The sequence below is a fragment of the Pagrus pagrus genome, assembly GCF_965226575.1.
Source record: "Pagrus pagrus genome assembly, chromosome: 16".
Classification (NCBI taxonomy): Eukaryota; Metazoa; Chordata; class Actinopteri; order Spariformes; family Sparidae; genus Pagrus; species Pagrus pagrus.
In genome coordinates this window covers 18918794-18945491 of record NC_140200.1, presented here as the reverse complement: position 1 = coordinate 18945491, position 26698 = coordinate 18918794, and the positions used below count along the sequence as shown (strand labels likewise).

The 26698-nt window shown below is 40.1% G+C and overlaps 1 protein-coding gene across 1 annotated transcript in view; it reads right to left on the bottom strand.

The window, feature by feature from the left end:
- Positions 1 to 9481: 9481 nt before the first annotated feature.
- The window catches only part of LOC311271816 (exostosin-1), a 288114-nt gene continuing 270897 nt past the window's right edge, over positions 9482 to 26698 (bottom strand). Inside the window, exons 10-12 of the mRNA XM_084377701.1 lie at positions 17691 to 17851; positions 14827 to 14998; positions 9482 to 10432 (exon numbers count right to left, since the gene is read on the bottom strand). Coding sequence (XP_084233827.1) covers positions 10247 to 10432; positions 14827 to 14998; positions 17691 to 17851 — 519 coding nt within the window. The 3' untranslated portion in view covers positions 9482 to 10246. The remainder of the gene's footprint in view (positions 10433 to 14826; positions 14999 to 17690; positions 17852 to 26698) is intronic.

The following is a 26698-nucleotide window of genomic DNA, read 5'->3' as shown; positions in this document are numbered from 1 at the left end:
TGCACTGTGTGACTTCAGTGAGAGGGTAAGATCATAGCGTTACATACTGTACATGTTTACATCAACATACAACTTTCTAACATATGACATTGTTAGGACGTAATGAGTTTTGTTTGTAGTCAGCACCTACATTATGTCAGAGAAATTGCTAAAGACCTGAGATCTGTAGTTACGACAGAAATTGTGAGGGGCTCAGAGGTAGTGAATTGGTGCAATTTGTTTGCCATCACTAACTTTTGTAAATGCATAAAGAATTTAAGATGGCATTACTTCATTTAACTACTTTTAATGTTATCTGAAACATGTATTCTCACTCAATGATTGGAAAGTTGGCCTCTGTATATCGTCAAACACACTTTTATTGCCTGTGGTGCACAAAAAAAAAAAATCTCTGGAAGAATTGATGAAATAAAATACAAATCTGGCACAACAAAAAGTAACAACATGCTTCCTTGCTTCCCAAAAAAAATTTGCGTATCCTTCCTTCAGCTAAAAGAAAAAAACATAACTCTCTCCATCTTCTGATCCCCTAAGAATTTTCATACGGTCCCTTAAAACCTCAAAATGGACTTTAAATAATTTCAATTTACCTAAAACCAAACAAGAACACAGAAGATGGTCTGCATCGTGTTGTTAAGTCCTAATTTTCTTTCTTAGATTGATGAGATGTAAATGTTGCACTGCACCTCACAGATGTATGGAAAGTCTAACTCGGCCTTGCGCTTCACATTTCTCTCTGCTCTCGGAGATAAAGCTGTGCAGAAATGGCGGTCGACGTCTCTCTGGAGGGATAATTCTCTTCTATACATCATCATTTTGTCCTGCTGGGACTCTTTTAGCTCTGTGTTCTGTTATAATTTCATTCCAACTTGCTTTACTGACATCAAAGTGAGGCACAATTTCACCAAAGATTCTGTGTTAAATGTTATCATGGAGCCGTGACCATCTTTTATCATTGTGTGTCTGTCATCCCTGCTTTGTCTGTCCATCAGGCTGATGCTTTCACAGACATAAACAACTCACATGAAAGCTTTCTGAAGTGCAACTCCTCCTGAGGAGGTCTGGTTTGTTGATCCGATGGAGAATTGGACCTACGGAGCACGTTCTATGTTTCGTCTTGTTTGTTTGTATTTTGCACATTTTGTTAATTTAATTTTGTTAAAACATTTTGGGTTAGTTTTGGAAAACAAACCAAAAAAAAGTTATATTGAAGGTGAATGTTTTCATGAGAATGTTGGAAATTCTGTGTTGACAGGAGATTTGATAACCCTTGTAATTATATTTTTGTCAGTGCTCATAGGAGACTGGACGGGCAGGGGCTAGCTGTTTAGCATGCTAACTTCAGTAGACACAACATAAAGACATTTTCACATAATGTCAACGCGGTTATTTCTTCACATTCTATTGACAAAGTTCATTTTTAGAATGTTTTAAGCTAAAATTCGGGCCATATTTTACAAATTGCCCCTTTAAAACAAAGACAGTCCATTTGTAGCATTTGAACCGATGCTTCTCTGGAGAGTCTGTACATCTTCTGGTAAAATCCATCTTCCCGTCTTCCTTTTTCTCCTCTTTGCCCACTTTTCACTTCCTTCATAATAGGATTCATAGATCCAGACACATGTCCTATTCAGCTCAGACAATGGGGGACTCTCAACACCCACCAGGAGGAAATAGGGACTCTGAAGCAAATCGGACTTTCTGACTCCCTGTCAGCGTGTGTGTGAGGAGTCTCACAGGGGTGTTCTGAATCCACACACACACACACACACACTCACACACACACAGGCACACACACACACACACACACACACACACACACACACACAATGCCCCGGTACCCTATGATATCATCACGGGTGACTGCCCAATATGACAAATGTGAAGAGACAGACTATAATGAGAAACATTGTCGCAGGAGAGGAAAAGATGGACGTGTTTGAGAGGAAGTACAGGTCAGAAAAAAAGAAACGAGGTAAAAAAAAAATTACAGACTGAGAAAGTCTCCTACAAATAGGACCAACAGGCTCCTCCTAATGACTTTCTCTTCCCCTCATCTTCTCCCCATGTGCTCACATCAACCCCGTAACTCACCAGAACTAATATGGAGGCGACTCAGAGAGAAGGTGAGGAGTATTTCTGGGCCTCCTGACTTCCAATTATAAGTCCATTTGGTCACGCATATTTGAGGAGCGAGAGCAGAGAGAGAGAAAGAGCGAGAGGGGGGAGAGATTTGAATATTTGTATATTCTGCGATTTCGCTCCTCTCTCCATCATCGCTCGCTCAACGCGCCGCCGATCAATTTCCCGTCCCATAACCTTGGAAACTCTTCGGGGTCACGCCAAATCAATGAGTGCTCTCTCATGAAAAACGGAATAATTATCCAAACTCTATGAATCAGAGAGATTGGAGTTGGTTATGATTTATTCATGCGCTGCATAATAGAGCCGTAACGAATGAGATGGATGCTGACGGCTTACAAAAAAAAATAAAAAATAAAGAGTCAGAGATGAAAGAGAAGGAGAGGCCGGCTGTCAGGATTGATTGAGTCAAAATGGACTGATGGGAAGAGGAGATGGATGTGAGGATGGTGCAGTTTTCTGTCTCCAGCTGTACTGCTGAAACACATGATGGAGCTGCCATGAGTCACTCGCTCATTTATTACCTTTGTTCTTTTTTCACATGTTAATGTCAGACATATATACATACAGTGTGTTTGTATTAGTCAGTTTGGAAAATGCAAATTGGTAACAGCTGTATTGTTGCTGTGCTGTTGCTGTGTGAAAAGATTTTAATTCATACCTCTGACTAAAAATAAAGATAGTGAAATTTTTTTCAGAGATTTTGGGCTACTTTGTGTTTTCTTTCAGACAAGTGGGAACAAACTGCACATTAAGCTGTTTATTTTGGTTCAGATTTCTGTTCTGGACATTATGTCAAATATTGCATATTTTATTAGGTAGCCAGATTTGCATATTGATACAATAATTATCAGAAAACTTGTAATACAAACAATTATTGTCTTAATAAAAGTAATTAACAGGGGAAATATCATGGCAATATTTATTAGTTAAAATGTAAATGCCTGGAGGGAATTTTACAATATATCTCTATAGCAGTTTTCTCAAAATAGGCAATAGGCAAAGAGCACTGACTGATCTGAAACTGTTTTTTCTTTTAAACGTTTTTACTAGTTTTACACTGAAATTGGTGCGTAAATGCAGCTCTTTAAAGGTGCTATTTGTAAGAAAAGTTGATTCTTGAGTCCCGACTCAACAAAACTGATTGCTTTTGACGAATTGAGACTCAAAAATCAACTTTTCTTCCAATAGCGCCTTTAAAGGTGATTGACTATTTTCCCATAGATACGGTTGGTTTTTTGTTTTGTTTTCCCATTACGTCATGTTCAATGTCACGGACGCACTGGAAAAACAGGGATCAGTAGAAATTTTACTTCAGTCTCTCCTTCAAACTCAGCATCAACTTAATAATGTTCGAGTGCTGCTTGAACGGAGACAGCTGGAAAAGTATTTCTGCACGAATGTCCTTAACTTCAACATGTATCATAGATTTGAAGAGGTGAAAAATGAGTGGTGTCATGTTTACATCACTGCTGATCAGAGTTGTGATTGTCGTGATCGGCTGAGCCCTTCTTATTTCAGGCTGAAACAGGAAAAAATCTCTGAGGCCAATAAAATAAATGTTGCATTTCAGCAGACAAAAATCGTCTGGCATGTGTATCGTAAAATCAGTGATATGTTTTCGAAGACATGGGGATTCATTGCCCTATAATTGGTAAAGGTGCCTTGAGAATATCCCTTTAAATACCCTCTAACTGGTGTTTTTTCCAGAAGTGATATAAAACTGCTGATCATTTTGTCAGACACGTCATCATGGATCCTCTGGGATTTCTGATTTCACTGTTTTATGTCACTTAAAATCCTTTTGTGCCTCTTACTCTCCCGCTGTCACATTTATTTCCTCATGTTTCTTTTGTGCTGCCTGACTTCCTCTGACATCAGCAGGAACAGGGATCCATGTTCACTGTCCAATAAGTACAAACGGGGAGAAGTGAAGCGCTATAGTTTCCTCCTGAGGGAACCCATGGATGATCACATCCAATGACTAACACTGACCGTTATTGATCACAGCGGAGACAAGGCCCTTTAACATGCTCTTACAGAGAGGAGGGCTTTGGAGAGGATAAAAAGAGTGTCTGCTGCAGACGGTAAGATATTATTATGGTCTGGACTCCCTGTTGACGGCTCTTTACAGACAGGAGGCCTCTTCTCCGCTTCACTGACTCACATCGTAGTCAGATGTAACAGAGGCACACAAAAAGATGAATAATAGAAAAATGAATATGCAGGAGTCACAGGTTTCTGTGCTTGACTTGTGCACCTCTATTGGCTCATTAACACCACACACAGAAAGGCAAAATGGGGGAGTGTTCTGCCCTGTAGGGAAACACAAATTAATCCAAACTGGAGCAGTCCAAGAAAAACAAAGAGCAATCCAAAAGGTAACAAAGGTAAGCAAGGAGCAAGGCAGGAGCAACGGAGACAAAAACGCTAGCAAAGCCGCAGGACCGATGAAGAAAATGCAGGCAAACTGAGAACAAGTGAGGGAACACATGCAAACTGATCACCTGATGAAACTCAGGTGAGCACAGACTGGAAAACAACACAGACAGGAAGTGCAAAGCACAATCAGACACATGAGAGAGTAGCCTTAAAAAAAAACAGGAAACTAAACCAAAAAGTTGAAGTTCTTATATTTATCTAATCTATTTGATCACAACCTTAAATATCAGCCTGTACTGTATGTATGAATTACATAAATGTTAAATCAGGAGATCATGAGAGAACAACTTAAAATCTCACTGACTTCATCTTTACACCATTCTTCCCGACAGACTCGACTGAGATTTAACAGGTCTGTCAAAATAAAGTGACATCATATACTCACATTGGATTTCAGTCAAATTCATCATCAGTGTACGAGAGGAGAATGGAGCATTTTCTGTTAAGAATGAACAATTTTCCAAACACGAGCGTTCTCTCTTTTCTCACAGTGCACTCTCTTTTTCTACACAGTCTGGCAAACGACCAGAGCCAACAGATGATTTAGTGTGAGCTACAATGGCTTTCATTTCAGTTTGCTTTAGGGAATTCTCCTTTTGCTCCTATGATGCATTACTATGGTCCCACAGCCGGTAAAATGATGTGTGTGTGTGTGTGTGTGTGTGTGTGTGTGTGTGTGTGTGTGTGTTGTGTGTTATGTATATGTGAGACAGAAAGAGAGAGAGATCATAATGTACATATTATCATACAAATAACAATGGTGTTTAAGATTTAAGAGCACCCTTGGGATCAATAGCAACAACACCACCTATTGCAGCTCGTAGCTGTGAGAAACATCTTCTAGATGAATATTAAATAAGCCTTCATGTATAAAGTATCAACAACCAGTTGGTCTGTGTTGTTGCTTGGTTGACGGCAGTTAAGGCAATAAAATGCATTTACAACTTAATACAGAGATATTCTTGTGTGGACTTCTAATGTTCTTAATGTGGCTTTAATGCAGAAAATGGTTCTTGAAAAGGCATCATTGGTTTCAGGCTCCTCTGAGGACGATGAAGGTATGTGGATGTATTTTGGTGCTACAGAAAACATGAAGCACATTTGATGCCACAAAAAACATTCAGCTGAATATCAAGCACTTGCTCTTTAGGCTACACTGGCCTTGCTACACTTTGCTGTAGCTATTTTAGGCTGTAGTGAATAGCTGTTGTTAGCAAGTAGCTCAGTTAGCCATGGAGCTAAGTGGTCCTACAACCTGCCTGCACAGCAACCTCAGATGACAGGGGCAGTCACCGTGGTCAACGAGCTCAGTCCCCAGTGAACACGACACCAGACTGGTACTGAACACCACCTCTAAAACTGACGGATGCCAGTTTGAAGACAGGGGATACAGTACAGAGGCGATTTACAGCAGCTCTGACCAGGTCTATGACTCGGGGAATGAGAAGACACTGCAGGCGGGATCAAGAGAAGCATGAAGCGACAGAGGAGAGAGGAAGAGTGGAGTATCAACAGTGGACAAAAATGGCGTGTAGAGCCAGAATATTTTCACATTGTATTGTAGAGGTGATTGTGGAAAGACAAAACCAAGACTGTTTCAATGAGTTTTGAGTTTGACTGAAGTCTGTTTATGATGAGTTAAGGAGGCAGTTAAGCTCGTCTTAGTTCAGTAAAGAGAGAAACTTGAATTCACAAGATGTGCAGTCGTATTATTCTGTTTAGGAAGGAAAATACGTATTTCTTTTCTTGACATTTTGTTGCTTTATTTGTTTACTTATTAAAGTTGATGCGATCTGCCACTTTCACATGTCCCAGCTGAAACAACAGGGATGATAATATTGTTCTTTCTTCTCTTGAGGTACAGAGACAACACGGGCTGGGCTAGCTGGTTAGCATGCTAACTTCCGGAGACAACTCTGCAACACAATACATAGACGTCTGACAAAACGTCAACACTGCTGTTTCTTCATAGTTTCAAACTAAAATCCTGGCCAAATTTTACACATTGCACCTTTGAGGCTAATTCATACATTTGCAGGTTGGTCGATAATCTTCAACAGATTTTCATTTGGTGGAGCAGTTTTGACTTTAAAGCAGCGGCCAAACACTTGAACCAAAAAAATAAAATTAAAAAAAAGACCCCAAAAGACCTGAGGTGACGTAGAAAATAAATGATTTTTGCAGAAAAATTAATTGTGGTCTTTCCAGGACAACAAAAACTGATAAAAGTTGCTATATTTTTATATTATAGATAACAACTGTAAGTTTGTAAGAATAAGATTTAGAGCTCATAGTCGTGCTAGTAATATTCAAACAAACCGCACAGTTTTACGTGCTCCTTTAAGATGATGACAAGAAATCCATCCATATTGAAAAAACTACCTAGAATGAGCACATGTAATCGTCTCTTTCAGAGTAAAATTGCTGAATTATTGGATAGCTACACAAGGGACAGCACAAATAATAATGACATTATAAAAAACACAGAAAATGCATTTATGTACAGTTACATACAAATGTTTCCACAGTCTGTGGTGGTTTATAAAAGGTAACTGAGTATTTTACTGCTCTTATTAAGAATAAAGCATTACTAACTCATAAAATATCATACAACTTTTTGTCAACAGTCTGCTTGTGTAACTCTAATTTGAATATATCATAAATCAGTTGACATGTCATTATTTACATTATGTAAAGATGTTACATGAAAGGAGCGCAGCGCTGCACGACTCTACTGAGATCTCAGTGGATCTTAGTTTAAAGACACATGTCATCTCAAAAGAGGAACAACTGTGATGAACCTCAGATGATAAAGAGATCCTGGTTATTGGTTGTGAGAGAGGGAACACAGGAGGGAAGACAAGAAGGGGTGAGATGAAGGTCTGGTGTAAACTAGAAAGTGAGATCGGGTGATTATTATGATTGTCTGTGAGAGGAGGAGGAGGAGAAAGGTGAGAGGAGGAAAATCAATGAAAGATAGATGAAGGGGATGACAAATAAAGAGTGACAGAGGAGGTGAGGGAGTGTCATGGAGAGGTGGTTGATTGGCTCCTTTATGGTCTTGGGAACAAACCTTCATACTGTACATGACAGGGCTGTGGCTGTGCGTATATACAGCATCTACTCATTGCTATCTGACATGGATGCATTTGTGTTTCTTGTATTTATTTATCAGAGTAAACTTAGTTGAACTACAAGCAATTTTTCTTAAACATTGATGTAGTCTGACCACATATATACATTAAATGTGACATATTTGGACCTTTGGAGCCACGTAGAAGCATGAGATTGTTTTGTTCACTGTCAGGCTTAGTTTGAAACAGCATTAGTTGAAATATTATTCTCATCTTCTCAGTACAGCTGGTTTTATTGTCACAAGATGTAGAAAATAAAACTGGACAACAGAAGGTTGAAATATACTGCCTAATACACTACTGTTGATTTCTAAGGCTGTTTTCACACCAGTGTCAAGCAAAGCGCAGCACAAGTTAAGACTTGTTCATCGCTGAGATACAAGATAAATCACACCTACATATGACACAAGTAACACGTGTCCTTCATGACGTGATTCCTGCTACATGTTCTCATCATGAGCACATTGGCGAAAAGGTTGAAGGAAAGTTGAACCAAACATCTTGTGTACAGAAAAATAAAAACCTACTCACCTATCACTGCAGAGATGTCCAAGTCCCTGCAGCAGCGTTTCAGCTCGGCTGTACGTTCTGTGTGGGAAGCCAGTGAGGGATCACGACCTTGTCAATGCACTACAGACTCCCACTGGTTGAATGTTGGCACAAAACACTGGTGAGCAGCAGGTTAAATCCCAAACTTTTGACATCAGCTTGAAAAAATCCACAAGAATCTAGACTTACTTCCTTGGACGAATGTAAAAGTACAACTGATGGTTGATAACTGTACACTGTCTGTAATCTGAGTGACAGTGTTACTACAGCAACCACTACAGTGCTACTAGTGCAGAAGTCACACCCTTCTGGTGGACCTCATGGGACCTTATTTTGGAGAATAAATAGTCACTGGGGAGAGACCAATACATTTTTGTGCCATGAACTACACATATGATGTTCGTCAATTTAAAAGATATTTTTTTAAGTCAATAAAGTCGCTAAAGACAGTAAACAGATTGCACTCGACTTGTGGCGCCAAAAGCCCAAAAACTACATTCAAAAAACTCTTTCCAGAAATCATGACCTGGTTATTTAAGACCTTGATGTGAGCAGTTTAATGTCAGAACTATTTTCTTAATAACGACTGTGTCACCGCACGTGATGTAAACATTAATGCTGTAACGTTAGCTAACTGAGTCAGCTAGCCTAGCCATTATACTCGCTGTCTTAAGCTAATACGTTGCTAAGACAACCGTCCACCTGTTAATGTATATACAACTGTTGTGTATTCTTTGTCGTTTTACTCTTGGCGAGCCTGTGTATATTTATAGAGTGATGAGTGTTGAACCTCTTCTGGGTAAATAAAGTCGATCTTTCACTGATGATTCCTGATTGATTAACTCATTTGGCAGCCTTTACTTTCTATTTTCCTTCTTTCTATACTAATACGCTACCAATGTGTTCGTTCTAACTCTTGTTTATGGCTAATTGTTCTCTGATTATTAATCACTGAATTTGTTGTCCCACACTGTTTTCACAATGTCTTTCGCATCAAAGGCTAGCTCCCATCTTCACTCTTTATTGGAAATGTGTTTTAGTGAACGCCTACACGCATCGTGAGGGCAGAAGAGTGAGACAAAAATGCTTGTTTAATCATGAACACCAAAACAAAAACCAGGAAAAATATACTTTGGCAAAGAAATGATTCACAGAACTGGAGACGTAAGGAAGACTGAGAAAGGAGGCAAGAAATGGTGTTGAGACTCGGTCTCTTGACTTATAACATCTCTTTATTTTATTTTCTGTTTTCTTCATATAGACATCAACTGCTGCTGAAAATCTACAATAGTATACAAGAGGCATTTAGCCATTGTCTCTGGGTGTTTTGGAGTAGCAGCTGTCATGTAGCCTGACCAAGAAGCTACAGTTTGTCCCTTTTGTTCATATTATGTCTTTACTGTACACATTACCCCAGAGAGTGTGTCCTCGAACTTTATGCATGAATACAAGCTATTGTCCATAAATCTCTTGAGACTTTTGTCCTACATTGTTCTCTTTACTGATAACAGTCCAACTTTAACAATAAACCCTTCTTTTGATTCAGACACATGATGTTTTTCAGGTCCTTGTACAGTTGTCTTGTTCAAACCATGCAACACATACTGTACGTCTGTGGTCAGGACCGTCTTTACTGTGTCCAGGTCTTTGTTGCACGTGTATCCATGCATTCATTTTTATGTGTATTGTCACAGATGGCGGTATGAACAGACACTCGCTGTTATCAACCACGCATACAGTATCAGTGTTTTTTTCCCCATAGAAATACACAGTTTAATGTCTGATGCGTAACTCAGTGTTCATCATTTTTATGTCCAGTGCATGTGTGTGTTTTCTTTTATAGCCTCATAAATGTTCACATTTTGTGTGTGTGTTCTCGTCACGGCCTCTTGGACAGGAAACAAAAGAACACACACTCACACGGCCAGCCTCTGTGTCTTTCTCTCTCTGTTAATGATTTGGTGTGTATCCTCGTGCATTCACAGCTTCTCAATGTCCCTGTATTTCTTCCTCAGGATGGAAACCTGGTCCCTGAACAACACAGGGTCCAGCCTCATCTGGGAGTGCACCAGGGGCATGAAACCCAGCCAATGACTGAAGGCATTCATGCAGGTCTGTCGCTGGGCGAAGTGGTCTGGGTCGGCCCAGCGAGATGCCTTGGAGCCCTTTGAAAACAGAGAAAGGGAGTGGATAAATGCATTAGAACAACAGAGGAATCAATCAACAGAGCTCTGTAGCAGCGGGTAATGTAACAAGGGGAGAATGCTGATAATAATCCTGACTGTGCAAAAAATACCAGCAAAAACGGGAAGGAATCATTTTAATGTTATTTTACTGACTATGTCACGATCTATTATGTAAAACCAATCAACTGAAATACAGATTACAGGAACTAAATCATAACTAAACTCACATAAAAGGCTTGGTCACGATAGAAAGTGGCTCAGGAAAAATATTTTTCACATGAAATCTTTGGTTCTGGAAGCTTGATGATGTTGTGACTATAGAACCAATCAAAATGTTTGAAAAAGAGGTGGTGGTGTGTTTAAAGACTGTCTTTAAATGATCAAACTCAGGAAAAACACATGACACATGAGAAGGTAAAACAAACTTCAGGAACTCAACGTCCAGCAGGAACAAAAATGCTTGAATAAGATTAAAAGCATTTATTCAAAACATAACAGAACAATAAAACATAGACCGGTTTCCACCTTGAAGGTATTCATCAGGGTCAAAATGGTGGACAAAGATCAAGTAAATGATGATGACACGCCTCCCAAAGTGCCAAAAAGATCCAATCCATTATTTAAATTATGTGACCTTCTATATCATTTTACAGAATTTTACACTCCCAACAGAGTAAACAAATAATTAATAATAGAACAAGGAGAGCAGGATGTGTAGGTGGTACTGATAATCGTAGAATCACTTGCTGTCCGTCCTTTCTCACTTGGTAACTTTAGGCCTTCTGACGTTTTTGTTGATGATGTTGCTTCTGTCGTTAAATTAAAGTTTGTTCTGAGGTTTTCACTTTGGACTTTCACATATCGCACACAGTATCCAGCAGGGCTATGATTCATCTCAACCTGGCTTTCATTTCTTCTCTGTGGCTGGTTTTTATAGGTTCCTGTCTCCGTAGCTACAAGGTCAGATTCCTAGACTCAAAGGTATTGTGTGACTGACAGATGCTGTATTTAAGAACACACATACAAAAAAAATGGCGGCGTGCTGACTTATTCGCTCGTATCATGTGCTCTGACGGTGTCCCCTTCTTGAAGACATGCAAAGACCGGGATTTTTTAACTTCCTAGATGTCCCATGTGACTGCAGTTGTGATGGTTCGGGGTTGCAGGCGAGGCTCCATGCTGATGAAGCTGCTCCTTCTCGTGGACAGCTTGTCATGACATGGCAGGAGGTGTTTCTTACATACTGCAACTCCCAATATTTGTTTTCACCGGTTGCTCCTCCAGAGAATCAAGGTTCATCATACTGACAGAGCCGGTCGACCTGACCAGCTGCTTCACTCTGTGGGAATCTCCCGCTGACACTCCAGAGAGCAGCACAGAAAGTCAGAAAGTAGAAAACTTCAAATGAAGTGTCTTTCACATATTGTTAGGAAGTACAGCCTGCCTCGACACTTTCTGGCTCCAGGAAGCAGGTTGTGTAATTCACTGTGTCGGTCAGTCAGTGTATGGTCCAAATGAACTCGCCCTGACTGTACAGCCGTGATTAACATTACCTGGGAGTTTTACAGAGCAAAAAATGTTGCAGCTGATCTTCAGTTGTGTACTTGTGTTAGAGTCTTGCTTTCGGTTGCAGCTCATTGTCCAGACAAACTGTAGTTCTTAATGTCGTCTTCCTTTGCAGAAACAGGAAGCTCTTGGCAGCGATGGAATGGAACGTAGTACGTTTACTTAAAGGTGCAATATGTAAGATTTTTTGTTTGAATAACAGTTTTGACAATATTACATCTATGAATTGTGCTGCAGAGATATCTACTGAAGTCAGCACGCTAACCAGGTAGGATCAGCCCACACCAGTCCAAAGCTCCTGTGCACGTCCGCATTGATCCGAGCTCCCAGTTTGGACTGCTAGATGCACGGCTAACTGAACTAACTAGCTAATGGCAGCTACAGGTAGCAGCAGTTATTCTGATGATATGCTTTGTTTTGAGCGTGAATTTGACAATTCTTACATATTGCACCTATAAGCACACGCAGATCCAATTTTCAAAGATATTTTGAACCTGCTTGCGCACAATTCACGTTAACTCGCTATCAGTATGGAAAAGTGTTAAGTCAGCAGTTTCATGCCACCTGAGTCCTCTTGCGCAAGCAAAATGGAGACTCTTTTATCAAAACTCTGCTCCACAGCACTACTAGTGGTCAAAAACTCCGCTGGGTACCATTAAGAGAGCCTGACGGTGGTTTTAAGGACATGTGCTTTAGGGAGAAAAGTCCTCTGACTGTCTTTTAATAAACAGACAAGAAAATGAAAAGAGATTCTCGTCCTCGTGTTGAATCATCAGCAGCAGAGAAGCTTCAGCCCGTACGGCTCTGACCTTCCTTGGGAGAACCCTGTATGTTGTGTGTGTGTGTGTGTGTGTGTGTGTGTGAAAGTGTGTATGTGCTTCGTGTGGCCAGGCCGACGTCAGGTGCTGATTGATGGCCTGACCACAGGCAGGACGATGACTCGGCAGTATGGACTCAGTGATTAATGTCTTAATTGTGAAGGCAGCACGGCAGACCTAGATTTACTCTATCCTTCCTTCCTTTTCTTTCTTTCTTTCTTTCTTTCTTTCTTTCTCCTTCCTTCCTTCCTTCCTGAGGGTCTCTCTTTTCCTGCCTCCACCTCTCTCACTACTGATGTGTTGCTTTGCTTCAAGCTAAAATGGATACAGGAATCTTTCAGTAAACAGTTTTGAATTAAATCGATCATTCATTTACTCATTTTTATATTTTAAGAGCTGTACTGTTTCTCTGACTCCTTTGTTGTACTTTCATTACTCCACCCGACCCTCAGCAACTCCGCTGCCGCCCTCCTGCAGCGCACAGGATGGATCTGCTCCAACTCTCCGCCCCCGTGCCACAGCTTATCAAAGGGGGCCGCTGCCCTCCACCTTGCCCTCAGCTGCCCCCTCTCAGACTCATCTACCAGCAGCCGCCCGGGGGCTCACCCCACCCCTCTCGGCCATCCATCTCAAATAACCAGGTGAGGACAGAAAGCAGCAGGAGACGGCGGCATCATGGAGTCCTCCAGCAGCTTTCAGGAAGCTTTGGCTGTTCGACTTCTGAGAGGAACAACACAAAACTTCCAATAAATGTAATGTATAATCTTTAAGTGGCCCACTGAGAGGACTTGTGTTAGCCTTTTAAACGTTTCATAGAACTTTAACATCATCAGCCCTTCTAGACTTGGTTACAGGCTCATGAAGATGCAGATGGATCCCCTTATCGACCAGTGGACTGCTTTCAAAAGCTGTCGCCTACAGTACATTACCCAAGATGCATCTTTGTTTTGGAGTTGGAGTTACCCTTTCTGTACAATGTTTAGTTTTGTTGAAAAACCCCCAAAGTTTTTTTTTTTTTCACAACCTATGTCACTGCGTGGACACATTGCAAACACATTTACATTATTTGATTTTTATTTTCATTTCTGTGATCACCTCGTGGACAACATGATTTGCTTTTGGTGGATTATTTATTAAAATTTATTATTTCACTTACTCAACCCTTTAAGTCTTACATGACCCTCCTTGGAAAGGACTTATTTGTGATAGTAACAATTACATTAAACTGAATTAGTGTGACAAGGCTTTATTATTCTGTTGGACTGTCAGACTGCTCCGAAGACAGGGTGGGATGACACCAAATATTTAAGATTGTTTTAAAGGTTGTATACCCGTGCATTGTAGCAGGATCATCCATACTACCAGCAGTCTCGCAGCACTAACATCCTGCAGGCAGAACACTGGCTGGTGAAAATATGACAATCATGACAAACTCACAGAATAAGAGGATCTGAGGACTTCATGTTCTCCAGATTTTTAATTAAACAGATTCTCTGGTTAGCTCTTAAAATTAATGATGGATCATCTCATTCCAACTCATTTGGATTTTAAATATTTGTCCTTGTGCTGCACTGTGCTGTTGCTGCAATCACTAGTCTTAAGGACCACCGGTGACAACCTGAACAGAACAAAAAAACAAAACACCTCTTCACATTGTAATAAGAAGTTTTTATGCTTGTTGAGGTGGAAAAGTTGGTGTAGTGATAAAATCAAAATGTAATTAAAGGCAATGGAAACATACAATGAATTTATCATTAGTTTATCATCAACAGTAGTTTAATGGCACCTGACCGGAATATTAGCACCATCTTTTGTTTATCTCAATGAACCAACTCCCATTATTTGTATAACAGCGGTAGGTAAACTTGCATTTATCAGGGCCTGATCACTAAAATGGTGCGAGGAACCTAAAATTATTATTATTCCCCCAAATAATTAGCATTTTTGATGAGTGTGTCTGTGAGTGTAAAGCTATGGATAAAGCTCTACCTGGCTCATCATGGTTTCCTTGTACTGCTTCTTCTGTGTGACTTTGATCGGCGGCTGCTTGCTGACGGCCGACACCAAGAAGTTCATCAGGATGTCTTCACAATTAGCCATGCGGTCCACCGTGTTCAGCAGGCTGGCCGGGACGTAGTGGGTGAACAGGTAGTGGTAGTATCTGACATACACGCACAACAGGAAGGCAAGACAAATGAGGTTAATTGTGTATTAATTTATTAAATGTGCACTTTTGTTCTGTTCTGTTCTGTTCTGTTCGGTCGCTGTGTTGCTCTCTCAGCAGCATGGGAGCACTAGATCACTGTCAACTCTGTTACCTCCCTGCCAAGGTCTGCTGTCCCTCTCTCTCTCTCTCTCTCTCTCATACACACACACACACGCACACACACACACACACACACACACACACACACACACACACTTTCCACCTTTCCTTCTCACTTGCTGACTCATTTTTTACCGCCTTAGGTTGACATTTGAGATTTTAAATAACAAAAGGACTAAAGAGTCGCATTGAGCGTCCTGACAATAGAACAATGAGAGAGCTGTTTATCTGCGTGACAGGATGCTTCAAATCCCCTCGGAGAGCAACACTCTCCTCCGTTCAATTTACCGCTCTGCTTAATACTTCAGTTTGCCGTTTCCTTTTTTTCTCTCAGTCCCGGCTTTGTGTTTCTGACAATCATTTCACGAGACAACAGAGAGGTGGAGAAAGATCGTATTATCCAATTTACTTTTCTATTACTTCGCTAAAAAAATAAAATGTGACTGTTGAGAGATGACTTTTAATGTGGTTTGTATCTTGTGGAGATGGAATAAATATTTCTGTTAAAGTCGAATAAACCAGCCTGACAGGTGATGCAGAACCACTGCACCAGGCAACCTGACATCACTTATGCTGTTTTATATTCCCCTAAATGCTTGTTTCAAATGAGAGTTCACGTATTAGCTGACGTTTAAATCAGTGTGATAAAAGAGCATTTCATTCATGGTGTTCCCAGTTATCTAAACAAACAATAAAGACTTCCAGTTAATGATCATCATTAAAACACATACCTCCATAGAAGCATCAAGGTATTTAGTGTATACAGCAGTTATAAAGGCTTTATAATGTAGACCATAATATTTATGATATTGACTCTATTTCAGCCTTAAAAAGAGTCAAATTTTTCAAATAATAACATAAGAAAATAATGTTAGTTGGATTCCCCCTCCATTGAACTCCTGCATGCATCTATTCTGCAGTCGGAAACTTTCAAAGTTTATATGTTAATATTAAAAAATAAACTTGCTACTTCAGGCTTGGAGGGCTTTTCATCCGCTGTCCTAGGTGACCTCTAGTGGCTTTAGTAGGTATTGCAGCTGTAGCGGAGGAAGCGAGGAAAAGCAGAATAAAGCGCAACAACTCCGTATTGAGAGGAGGTCGGGGACGGTGGACGGGCCAAAGAAGAACAGTAGTTCAGGAGACTGCTGTTACTGCCAAGTGTGAAAGCAAGCAGCCCAGTGCTCCCAGTCAAACAGTTTTTTTGTATGTTTAATGTGTGTTAAGTCCACTAGTTCAAGCACTTGGTGCACGTTTACAATACAGACAAGGTGAACTTCTACGCTTTTTAATATATAACTGTTGTGCAGTATCACTTTTTTTTACACTGTCACCGTTTACAGCCTCATCCAAGTGCTTTACCTCGGATGAATAATGCATACTGTGTAAAGAGGATGCTACCTTATCTCATCACCTCTATTGCTTATTTAATTGCACATTTACTTGTTTTTCTTGTATTTTTTCTTGTGGTTTCTATTGCTGCTGGTCTCTGAGAGCTACCAAGCTAAATTTCTTACTGGAATGACAAATAAAGTGTCTTATGTCTTCAGTCTTAATGTCACATACATCACGTAATGTCGGTTACTTCGATAACATAGGTATTTTTTTTAATGGAAGTTACAGAAGTAACGTATTGATTTCAGACCAAACTATAATGTTTTCTTTATGAAACTAAAGTAATAGTTTATTGCCAAAACCTAACCAAACTGCGACTGTACAATGAAGGTCTGGTACGTGTGACGCTGTTACGGCTGTTGTGCTGTAGCAGCCATGTTGTTGTGGGAACGTTGATGTCGTTTAGGAAGACTCTGACAATCGTCTTGTTCAGTCATTTAGGTATGAGGATGTGCTGCATATTTACGTTAATGTTACACAGAACCCTCTAGTGGCTGTAGACATTATTACAGCGGCAAAGGAAAAAGTCGTGTGAGGAAAGAGGTTGGGGCGTACGGGTGGGTCAAACAAACACAGGACTTCTACCCAGGAGACATAGTTAACTTAAGTCACATACGTACCAGATATACTGTTGCTTAAGTTATGTACATAATTTATGGTACATAAGTTATGTACTAATTTCAACCCAAAGCAAAATGTTGTCCTGAGTCTAACCGAGTCATTTTGCTGCAACAAAACTGTACAATGAAAGTCTGGTACGCCTGTTTGAGGATGAGGATGTGTTGCATTTTTTTAAACTTTCACATATTTTATTTAGTATAGGTATGCCAATTGGAAAGAAAATCTCACATTTCTGCTGTAGGTAATATGAACAATTGTTGTTTTTATAAAAAAAACTCCAAAATCCAAACATACCTGCAGTACACGAGCTACAGCCAGCAACACCACAGGTCAACTGTGTGGGCTCGTTTAAATAACTTATGTAACTTTTCCAGGTTCATCTCCTCTCGAAGTATGATTTGGCTGACATTCTGCTGCATTATTTATTTATTCATTTTTTAACAACAAAAGAAGAGACTGTTTTCTCACACAATATATGGAGACAAACAGAGACTGAAATTCTGAATTTCTGTACCTGTGGTAGAAAGCTGCCCCCGTCAGGACCATGGAGTAGTCATTGGTCCATTTAGAGGTGTATCCCCAGCGGGATCTGGAACTATCCCAGTAGTGGCTCCTTGCGGGATAACCGACGATACGCTCTGGAAAGCTTTGCCACACAGTAAAGGCAAAGTCCACCTGAGGGAGCAGAAAGTAAAGAAAGAGGTCAGAGAAGAGAAAAGAGGAGGAGGCCAATGGAAACAAAAGAAAGGAAAATGGAGAAAATAAGCGAAGCGAAGACACGGGAAGAGGAAGGGGAAAGGTGGTGACAGAGGAAAAGCACAAAGAGATGTAAACACACAGAATTTAAGCAGCTTGTAGACGAGGATATAAACAACTTATTCAGAATAGCTATAAAATGGCATTTACCCTATGTCAAAATGTCAAAACAACAGCCTCTCTGCCTCTTCACAAGCTCACAAACAGTTTGCAAATGGCTTTGTGAGCAGTTTTTCTTCCACCTGAAACATTTTCCTTTATATTAAATCTCATTGAGATATCTACATCACTACAGAGCTTTAATTCTCACTCTGATTCTCAATGGGCCGGACCTGGAATTTCCAGCGATTTCCTCAGGATTAACCAGCTGAGATTTAATTTTTGTTTTGTTGTGTCCTCTTTAAACTAGAGCATGTAGCGTCTTTGTTGAGCGTTACCAAATACATATACCTCGCTGTTGTTTGAATATCATGTAGACAATCTCGCCTCTACTATTAAACCTCCCTCTTAAACTCTGGTCCTTACCGACATTGTACTACACGTAGCAGATCTGCTTTTAGTTTTCTTTAACCCCGATAACCTTTAACTCTTTACAAAGCACCCTAAAAATGAACACTTTGATACCATATGGTGCATTTTAATAAGTGCTCCTAAACCACTCAGCTTCTTTTTGTACTTGTTTTAATAAAAGTGTTTTTAATCTTCTATCAGTTGTATTAATATATTTGTTTTAATTAATGTTTTTCTTTAATATCTTTTATTATTTTTTATGTCCTTTTAAACTGTTACTCAACATTATAATAAACGATGCCTGCCCTCTATGATCTTTGAGTCTAAATAAAGGTAGTAAAGGTTGGTGGATGACTATCAGACATGTTATCTGATGTCTAACACACAGAGTCGTTGTATACAAATAGTATATACCACTTGTATGAGAAAAACATTAGGTTTCATATGCTGGGGTGGCTCAGGATCAGGTTGGGTTATAATGTGGTCCATGTTGGCCATTAAAAAGAAAGAAATGTGTATTCAGACTGAATGCTAACAATCTGACACTGGAGTATTTCTGTAGTCTGTGTTTGTTCACCACAAACAGCGAATTCACAGCGTGTGTGGATGTTAGCTGATGTGTCAAAAGACAGCAGGAACTCCACTTCTTTCTGTTTTCATCATTTTTCTATCTCCTTTTTTCCTCTTGTGCACATAAATAGTCAGAAAGCTTTACCTTAATCACATTTTATTGGTGACATTGGTAAATCTGTTCGTAAATCAGTTATAGGACATACATGCAAGGTTACATTTTTTTTCCTTTTTTTGTTTCAAATTGTGTCGTTATCGTAAATTATTTTGGCCACGATATTCATGTAGTGAAAACCTGACAGCATGACAGCCTGAGTTAAAAACAGAGAAAACAAGATATAAACAAGATAAATAAACAAGACAAATATGATGAGGTGGGTTCTCTATAAAAAAAAGATACATCTATGATTTTTGACTTAAAGTCGTTTTTTCTTTGCGCTTCATTAATGTGATCAAAAATAAGAAGTTTGTGAAAACCTACATGAAAATAAAGCTGTTTCTCCTTCTGATTCTAATAGAAATGTCTCAGTTTGCACCACCCAGAGCAGATCCATGACCATTTGCTTCCACTCATGTCTTTTCATTGACTTTATAGGCAAACAGGCTGCTTACAATTCCCTTTGCATTTAGTCTGAAAACACCTTTCGACTCTTAAATTCTTATGTAGAAGAACTTAACAACTTGGAAGGCATCTAAATGCTACCCAAGTGTATGACTCGAAATGCCGAGGTGGCTCCTGGAGGTGCACAGTCATCACTTCCCTGTCAGGTCCCCTACTTCTGCAGTAAAGAAGAAATTTCACGTGGAGGTGTCTGGAACATCTGGTGTCCTTGAAGGAGCTTGAGCTACCTGGGAAAGATCCTCTTTTGAATTCGAAAACACCACTGAGACGTGCAGGCAGACACACCGGAGAATACGGGGATCAGCACATAATGAAATACCTGGTAACACACACACACACACACACACATTCACACAAACCACCTCAGGAGCCGGGGGGAGAAAATTAATTACCAGAATAGTAGAGGTGGAGAGACGGAAGCGGGGAGGGGAGCACCGAAAGTGGATGTTCTTTAGCGATACCTCGCGGCTTCTGTCATGAATCGCGTGAGCAATTACTGTAAAGCGTCGACTCTAAGCCGAGAGAAAGGTTGGAGCTGCCATTCTCAGTGTAGCCCCTGATGAACGGACGTGTTAAGAGTGTGTGCGTGCGTGCGCTAGTGTGTGTCCGTACATGTGTTTATGTGTGAGATGTGTCAGATGTCTCCACAGCTGTGTGCAAAGGATTAATGATATCATGCAAATATATTTTTTGCCTTCAGAGATTAAAAGGCTCTTTATAATGCGAAATGACATGTGTGTGTGTGTGTGTGTGTGTGTGTGTGTGTGTGTATGTGTGTGTGTGTGTGTGTGTGCGTTACAAGTGAGAGAGAGTGACAGAACCCAGATTCTTTGCGCTCATAATCTGTCCGTCTTAATTATGATTTAAAAAAGACGTTTGATACGCCTGAGGAATTCAAGGGGGGACTGAAAGTGCGTAGTCTATGTGTGTATTCATGTGTATCTGTGTGTGTGTGTGTAATACATACTAATAGATCCTACAAGGCCAAAATTGATCCGAGGAGCAGAGGGGTCAATCCAGCAATGGATCTGTCACAAATCTCTCCTGAGGTCTGGGTTTAACGTGTCTGAACGTTGCGAGATGAAAAGGAGTTACATCACATTTAGAGCGCCTCTCCCCCCGTCGCATGTGGTCTCCTCCAATGTGTTTGTGAGAAGTTGTGTTTTTCAATCTGCTTTTCTTTTTATTTTGCTCCCTTTGAAGCGATTGCCACTGCGGTGCTTTCACTGTCAACTTCCATCTGATTTCAGGGTGATGAAAGTGAGGAAAATGTGTCTTAAACTGAGCTCGTCTCCAGCAGTTCTGGAGTGCTGCGGCTTTGATGAAGTTTTACCAACAGTCACAGTGTGAACCGAGACGACCAGCTGCGATTCAAAGTCCACGCGGAGGCCACAAGCGGCTGCTGCGGGCTTGTAGTTGGAAACATCTTTTGAATTATAGTTGTTCTCACCAGGTGCTCTCTGTGGTGTGTGGTTACATATGGTCTGTTCTTAAAGAGTTCTCGAACATTTATACAGAAAACTCTGTCCTGACAAACTTCCAACCTCTCAAAGTCATCTGCTTCGACTTTCTCTAGAGTTTCTTTCACTGATTTCTTACGGCTACTTCAATGACAGTGTTGGCATGAAATGTTTCACCACAAGACCGCCCCATTCCCTAACCCCCAGAATTACACCCAATCCCTATTTATTACTGAACATTCCTCGTCCATCCAGGGTATCCCTGACGTCCCTCTCCCCAGTAAAGATTTCCAGCTCCTCCAGTGGTATCCTGAGGCCATATGAGATTCATAATCTCTCCAGTGTGTTTTGGGTCTACCCCGATATCTTCTACCAGTGCCCTGAAAACCACCAAAGAAAGGCGCCCTAACCACCTCAAGCAGCGGATCTACTCTGATTTCTGAGCTCCTCACACTATCTCTGAGGCTAAGCCCAGCCACCCTGCAGAGGAAACTCATTCCAGCCGCTTGTCCTGTATCTGTGATCTCATTCTTTTGGTCACTGCACAAAGTTCATGAGCATAGGTGATGACTGGAATGTTAATCAACCAGTAAATCGAAAGCTTTTTACCTTCCAGCTCCCTGAACATTTTCTTTTTTCATATTCCACAGATGCAGAAATACTTCATTTATTTCCTAAAACTAGTTGACTTTAATCCTGGAGACCAAGAGGAGAAAACACCTCTCTTTTCAAAATGACTGTGTTTGTATTAAAACTGTTATCAGCTGTGACTGCATCTGCTGGTAATGTTTTCACCTGTGTGTTTGTGTGTGTTTGTGTGTGTGTGTGTGTGTGTGTGTGCGTGTCATCACGGCAAAATGTGGACCTGGAGACACCTCAGAAGCAGTTCTGAGTACTGTTGCCAGGTGTTTATTTGTCTGTGTGTGGACAGATTTTTGTCAGAGCGATATCAGCCAAGATGCAGTCTCAAAACTTTACAGGTGTTTCAAGATAAAAATGAAGGTGTGTGAGTGCTAACATAATAATGTAGAACATGTTGAGGGGTCAAGATGCTGAACCCCTAAACTGCTGCTGATGCGCAGTTGGCATCTTGCAAGGCAGCCTCTGCCATCAGAGGGCCCTGGATGAACTGGCGTCTCATCCAGGGGTGTACCCTGGCCTTCGCCCTGTGAGAGCTGGATTTGGCCCTAGTAGCCCCGCAACCCCCCGAAAGGGGGGATAAAAGCGGCAACACCCCGCGACCCCAAAAGGGATATAGCGGACAAGAGAATGGGATGAGAATGAGATGTTGACGGGTCACTGCTGGTCTGACTCCATCACAAGATTGTCTCTACACTCTTAGAAATAAAACTCCCAACTTGAACCATATAGAGTTCTTCTCTTTGTCCCCATACGAGAACCCTTTTTGGTTCCTGGTAAAACATTTTATCTTATATGTTTTTGCTGTATTTAACTATATTTTAATGATTTTTTTCATGTCTGGTGTTTACTTTTTATTTGTACTTTTAAACACATTGAGTCTCTGCCTGTCGCATGAAACGTGCTATATAAAAATACTTGACTTGACTTGATTATAAAAGTTCCACCTGGAACCCTTTCAGAGGGTCCTCCGTAGAACCCACCATAAAGGGTTGTGCCTTTCCACCTTCTGAGGGTGCTAACAAGAACCCATTGAGGGGGCTTCTACCAAAAATCCTTTCATATTAGAAGGGTTTCATTTAGAACCCAATGTTTATATTGAGAAAACATTCACACTTCTTGGAACAATGATCAATAATGAAGTGAGACTCGCTGAGAAAACGCCAGGAGAGGTTTTGTTGAATCAGTCTTAAACAGAACCTTTGACTAAACCTTTTAAAAAAGTATATAAAATGCTTCTGGGTAGATCCAGAAAGAACCCTTTTGGAATTATTTTCTAAGAGTGTAGTTTGTGTCCATTTTGGCAAAGAACTGTGGCTAAAAGAGTCAGAACATAGATGGGTTAAAAAGGCCAGTGAAGTGATACATTTATCATTTCTATGATTTATGATTATACAAATCCAAACTGACAACCTTGCGTACTGATGAAACATGCTGAAACCCTGCAACAACCTCGACCAGGCCTTTAAATGAGAACAGGATCACAAATTAATCCATCGCCGTTGAATAACTGTTTCCACATCCACCATATTGAAAATGTCTTCCAAAGGGCATAACGCAGCAGCATGCTTGGTCGCCCAATGAGAGACAAGCGCTTTGTCAGGTTTTCTTTCAGTCGTATTCCCTTCTCTAATCTCTCTTCATGGAATAATCATATATTTAATGAGCTGAAACAATGTAATTATGAAATTGGCAGAGCCATTCTTCCACGGAGGTATCATAATATGAAAAGTCCTATTAGAAGTTTAATGTTCTCTCTTGCACATTTTCACTCACTTGACATATTTCATCTCCTTTCAGTAAATCCCCTCACCATGTTAAAAGGGCAATTAGAGCAACGGGTTAGTGAGCACAGCAAAGGTTCACTCTTTACGATTCCTCCCCCTCTCTGACATCTTCTTCTTCTTCCTCTCGTTTCATAAAACAAGCCGTGTGACCATAAAAGTTCAGTTGTTCAAACTCGCTCGTACTGCTGTGCCACAAATTGAAGTGCCATAAAGAGTAATTGTGATCCCATCAGCGTAGAGAAGGTGAACATTGACTTGCTCCCATCAATAAAACATCTCAGAGTTTAAAGATATATTGGCTCTCCTGGGCTCATTGGGCCTCACGATCCATTATGGATCGGGGCTTTTACACGCTGAAAAGCTGAAGGGAAACAAGGCTGCTGCTTGTAATGATTCTCAAAGCAGAAGCACTCACTTAGCATCACAGATGAGCTGCTCCTGATCATTTCACTGCCTAAGGTTTAACGTCTGAAAAGTGTAAACACAAGCGACTTGTGTAGCAACATCCTTTGTGTCATATATTAGGAAGGTAATGACTCCTTTTGAATGTGGACAACCAACAAAGACGAGTGGCTTGATATATAGTAGTAGTTCTGTAAGAGAGAATACACTAAGAAGTACTACCTGCAATAAACTATATTTATGTTTAAATTTCACAGTGTATTTATAGCAGGATTCTTTAGTTCTCCAAAGTACTTTGGCAGAAACTATACTATATGCTAATTCAACAATTTTCCTAAATTGTCTGCCTGGTTTGTCACTGCTTTAACTAAAGCAGAAACTTATGAAAAACATTAAAGTCTATTTTTTAGTCCATCATGCTCAAAGCATAGGTGGGTTGTTGTAACATGTTTCCTCAGTATAAATTAAACCGGAATAGAAGTTGTCTCTCTTTTAAAATATAACTATATGTTGGGTCTATAGCACCTCTAGCGACCATGCCAAGAAGTCAGTTTTTTAATTTCCATTAAAAAAAAACCCAGTTTCTGATACTTTTTATGGTCAGCAACTGCAAATTCAATGTGTTTATGTTCTGTAAATACAGAATACTGTATATAGTTGTCTTCAATGTTGGTGGTGGGGTCCGCCATTCCCGTGCAGCTCTTACTGTAATTCTCTTTGGATAAAAGGGTCAGTAAAATAAACATAATGGAATTAATTTAATTTGCATATAGTATCTACACACAAGGGATTCTGAGTTAACGATGCATTCATGTGATCTAATGTTACAGCCTCACAGTTAACTGTTTAATCTCTAACAGCTGCATCAGAGCTGTTTTAAGACTTGTTTTACTGCTGCTAGGTTACATTACGGCATCCAGGCATAACATGGGGTGGCTATTATTGATGTAATATTTGCCTGAACAATTTTTCAGTAGTTTCAGAGAGCCTAAAGAGGAACACCACTACCTCTGCTAACCTGTCAAAGTCTTGATTAAAAAAGGGGGCATAGAAACAATATTTCCTCTCTTGACCAAGCTTTAGACAACTCATTATTTTGTCCTAAATCAAGTGTCATTGAAACAAACTGCTGCGGTGATTCCCATCTTCTCTTTTAAGTAACAAGAGAGACTTTAATCAAAGAGTCGCTCTGTGTTTTGACAGTGTAATGATATGGACACAGAGGTAATGGCTCTCGTAAAACTCCTGACTGTGAAAGCACTTTGCTTTTCATTATACTCTCCTCACTGCACTTTTCTGCTTTCGTTTCCTTATTTCTCCGGCCTTGATTTTCGTTTGCTTTCCGTCCTTTTGTTTGCTTCTCTATTCCTTTTTCTTTCACCTTTTTTTTCCCACTACACTTTTTCCTCCTCCTGCTCACAATTCTTTATTTCCTTTTCCTTCCCTTATTTGCTTCCCCTCTCTCATCTCATTTGCTTTTTTTAAGCTTTTCTTTCTTGTCTTTTTTCACCTCTCCTTATAACTCTCTTTCCCTTTTTCCTTCCCCACTTCTCTGATTGTTGTTCCTTCCTTACTTCTTGCCCTCCTCTTCCTTTCCTCAGTGTTACGTTAAATTAAAAGAACACCGTTTTAATGGTATCTATCTTAACAACACACAATAATTGAATTAAGCCTGGGACCATGCCTCCACAGTATTGATGTCTGTAATGAGAACTCTTAGTTTTCTATTTGAAATCTGTTGTTGAACTTTGTTACTTTGCTAAACTTCCTACTCATCCTAATTATTTCATCTGATGCACGCGGAATCATCCTTTAAAGGCAAAGCACATTTAGTAGTTCAGTGTCTGTTGCGATGCTTGGCAGAGCAATTCATTTGTAATGAATGGTATTCATGACTGTGCGTGGACTGACTGCCTTATTTCAGAGAGGATCAATACTGTGTTAAGACATCACCACCTTTTGCCACTGGCTGACATAAAACCATGCAGGCTGGAGCTGGTTATAAAAACATTTCCAGAGGCAGGATTTCAGTGCTGAGGTCCCTTGACTTGTTCTCACAAAGTTTTGTGCAGCCTGTTGTTTCCAAAGTTTAAACTTTTTTTTTCTTCTATATTTTTATATTTTTCTGTGAAAATTCACATCTTTGTTTTTGCAGAATTTCCACATGCAGCAAAGTTAGTTCAGCATGTCTTATCAGATGTTACCCGGACGCTCTTCATTAAATTTGGGGAAGTTAACACTCCGGTAACCTCAAGCAACGTTACCTGAATTAAGTGTTTTGTTCACCAAACAAGGGGGTTTGTCCTCACACTTAATGTTTCTTCTCTTGTAACATTAAAATGGAAATATGGAGTATGCAAGTTAAACTGACCTGACAGGGTTAGTGTAGAATGAAAGAGTGATGAAAATCACTTTTCATAGGCTAATACTAGGGCTAACTTTTTACCAATGCGTCAAAAGCAGCATCCTGGTCAGTTTTTAAATTTGACGCTGTTTGACTTCTTGAAGTGTCCCTCTAGTGCAGTAGTATAAAGAGCGAGAAAAGTCAGAGTCGGGGATGTGTCATACACTGGGCTTTCCCTCCAGAGACTGGGGCTCGCTTCCTGTTTGTGACTGAGATTCAAGATTAAGTTATGTTACATCTTATGTAAAGTTATCTTACATAACTTATGTTAATTGTAGTTATTTTAACCCAGAATATGATCTTTTCCAAAACTAACCAAGTAGTTTTGTTGCCCAAACCTAACCAAAAAACGACGGTTTGACAACATAAATA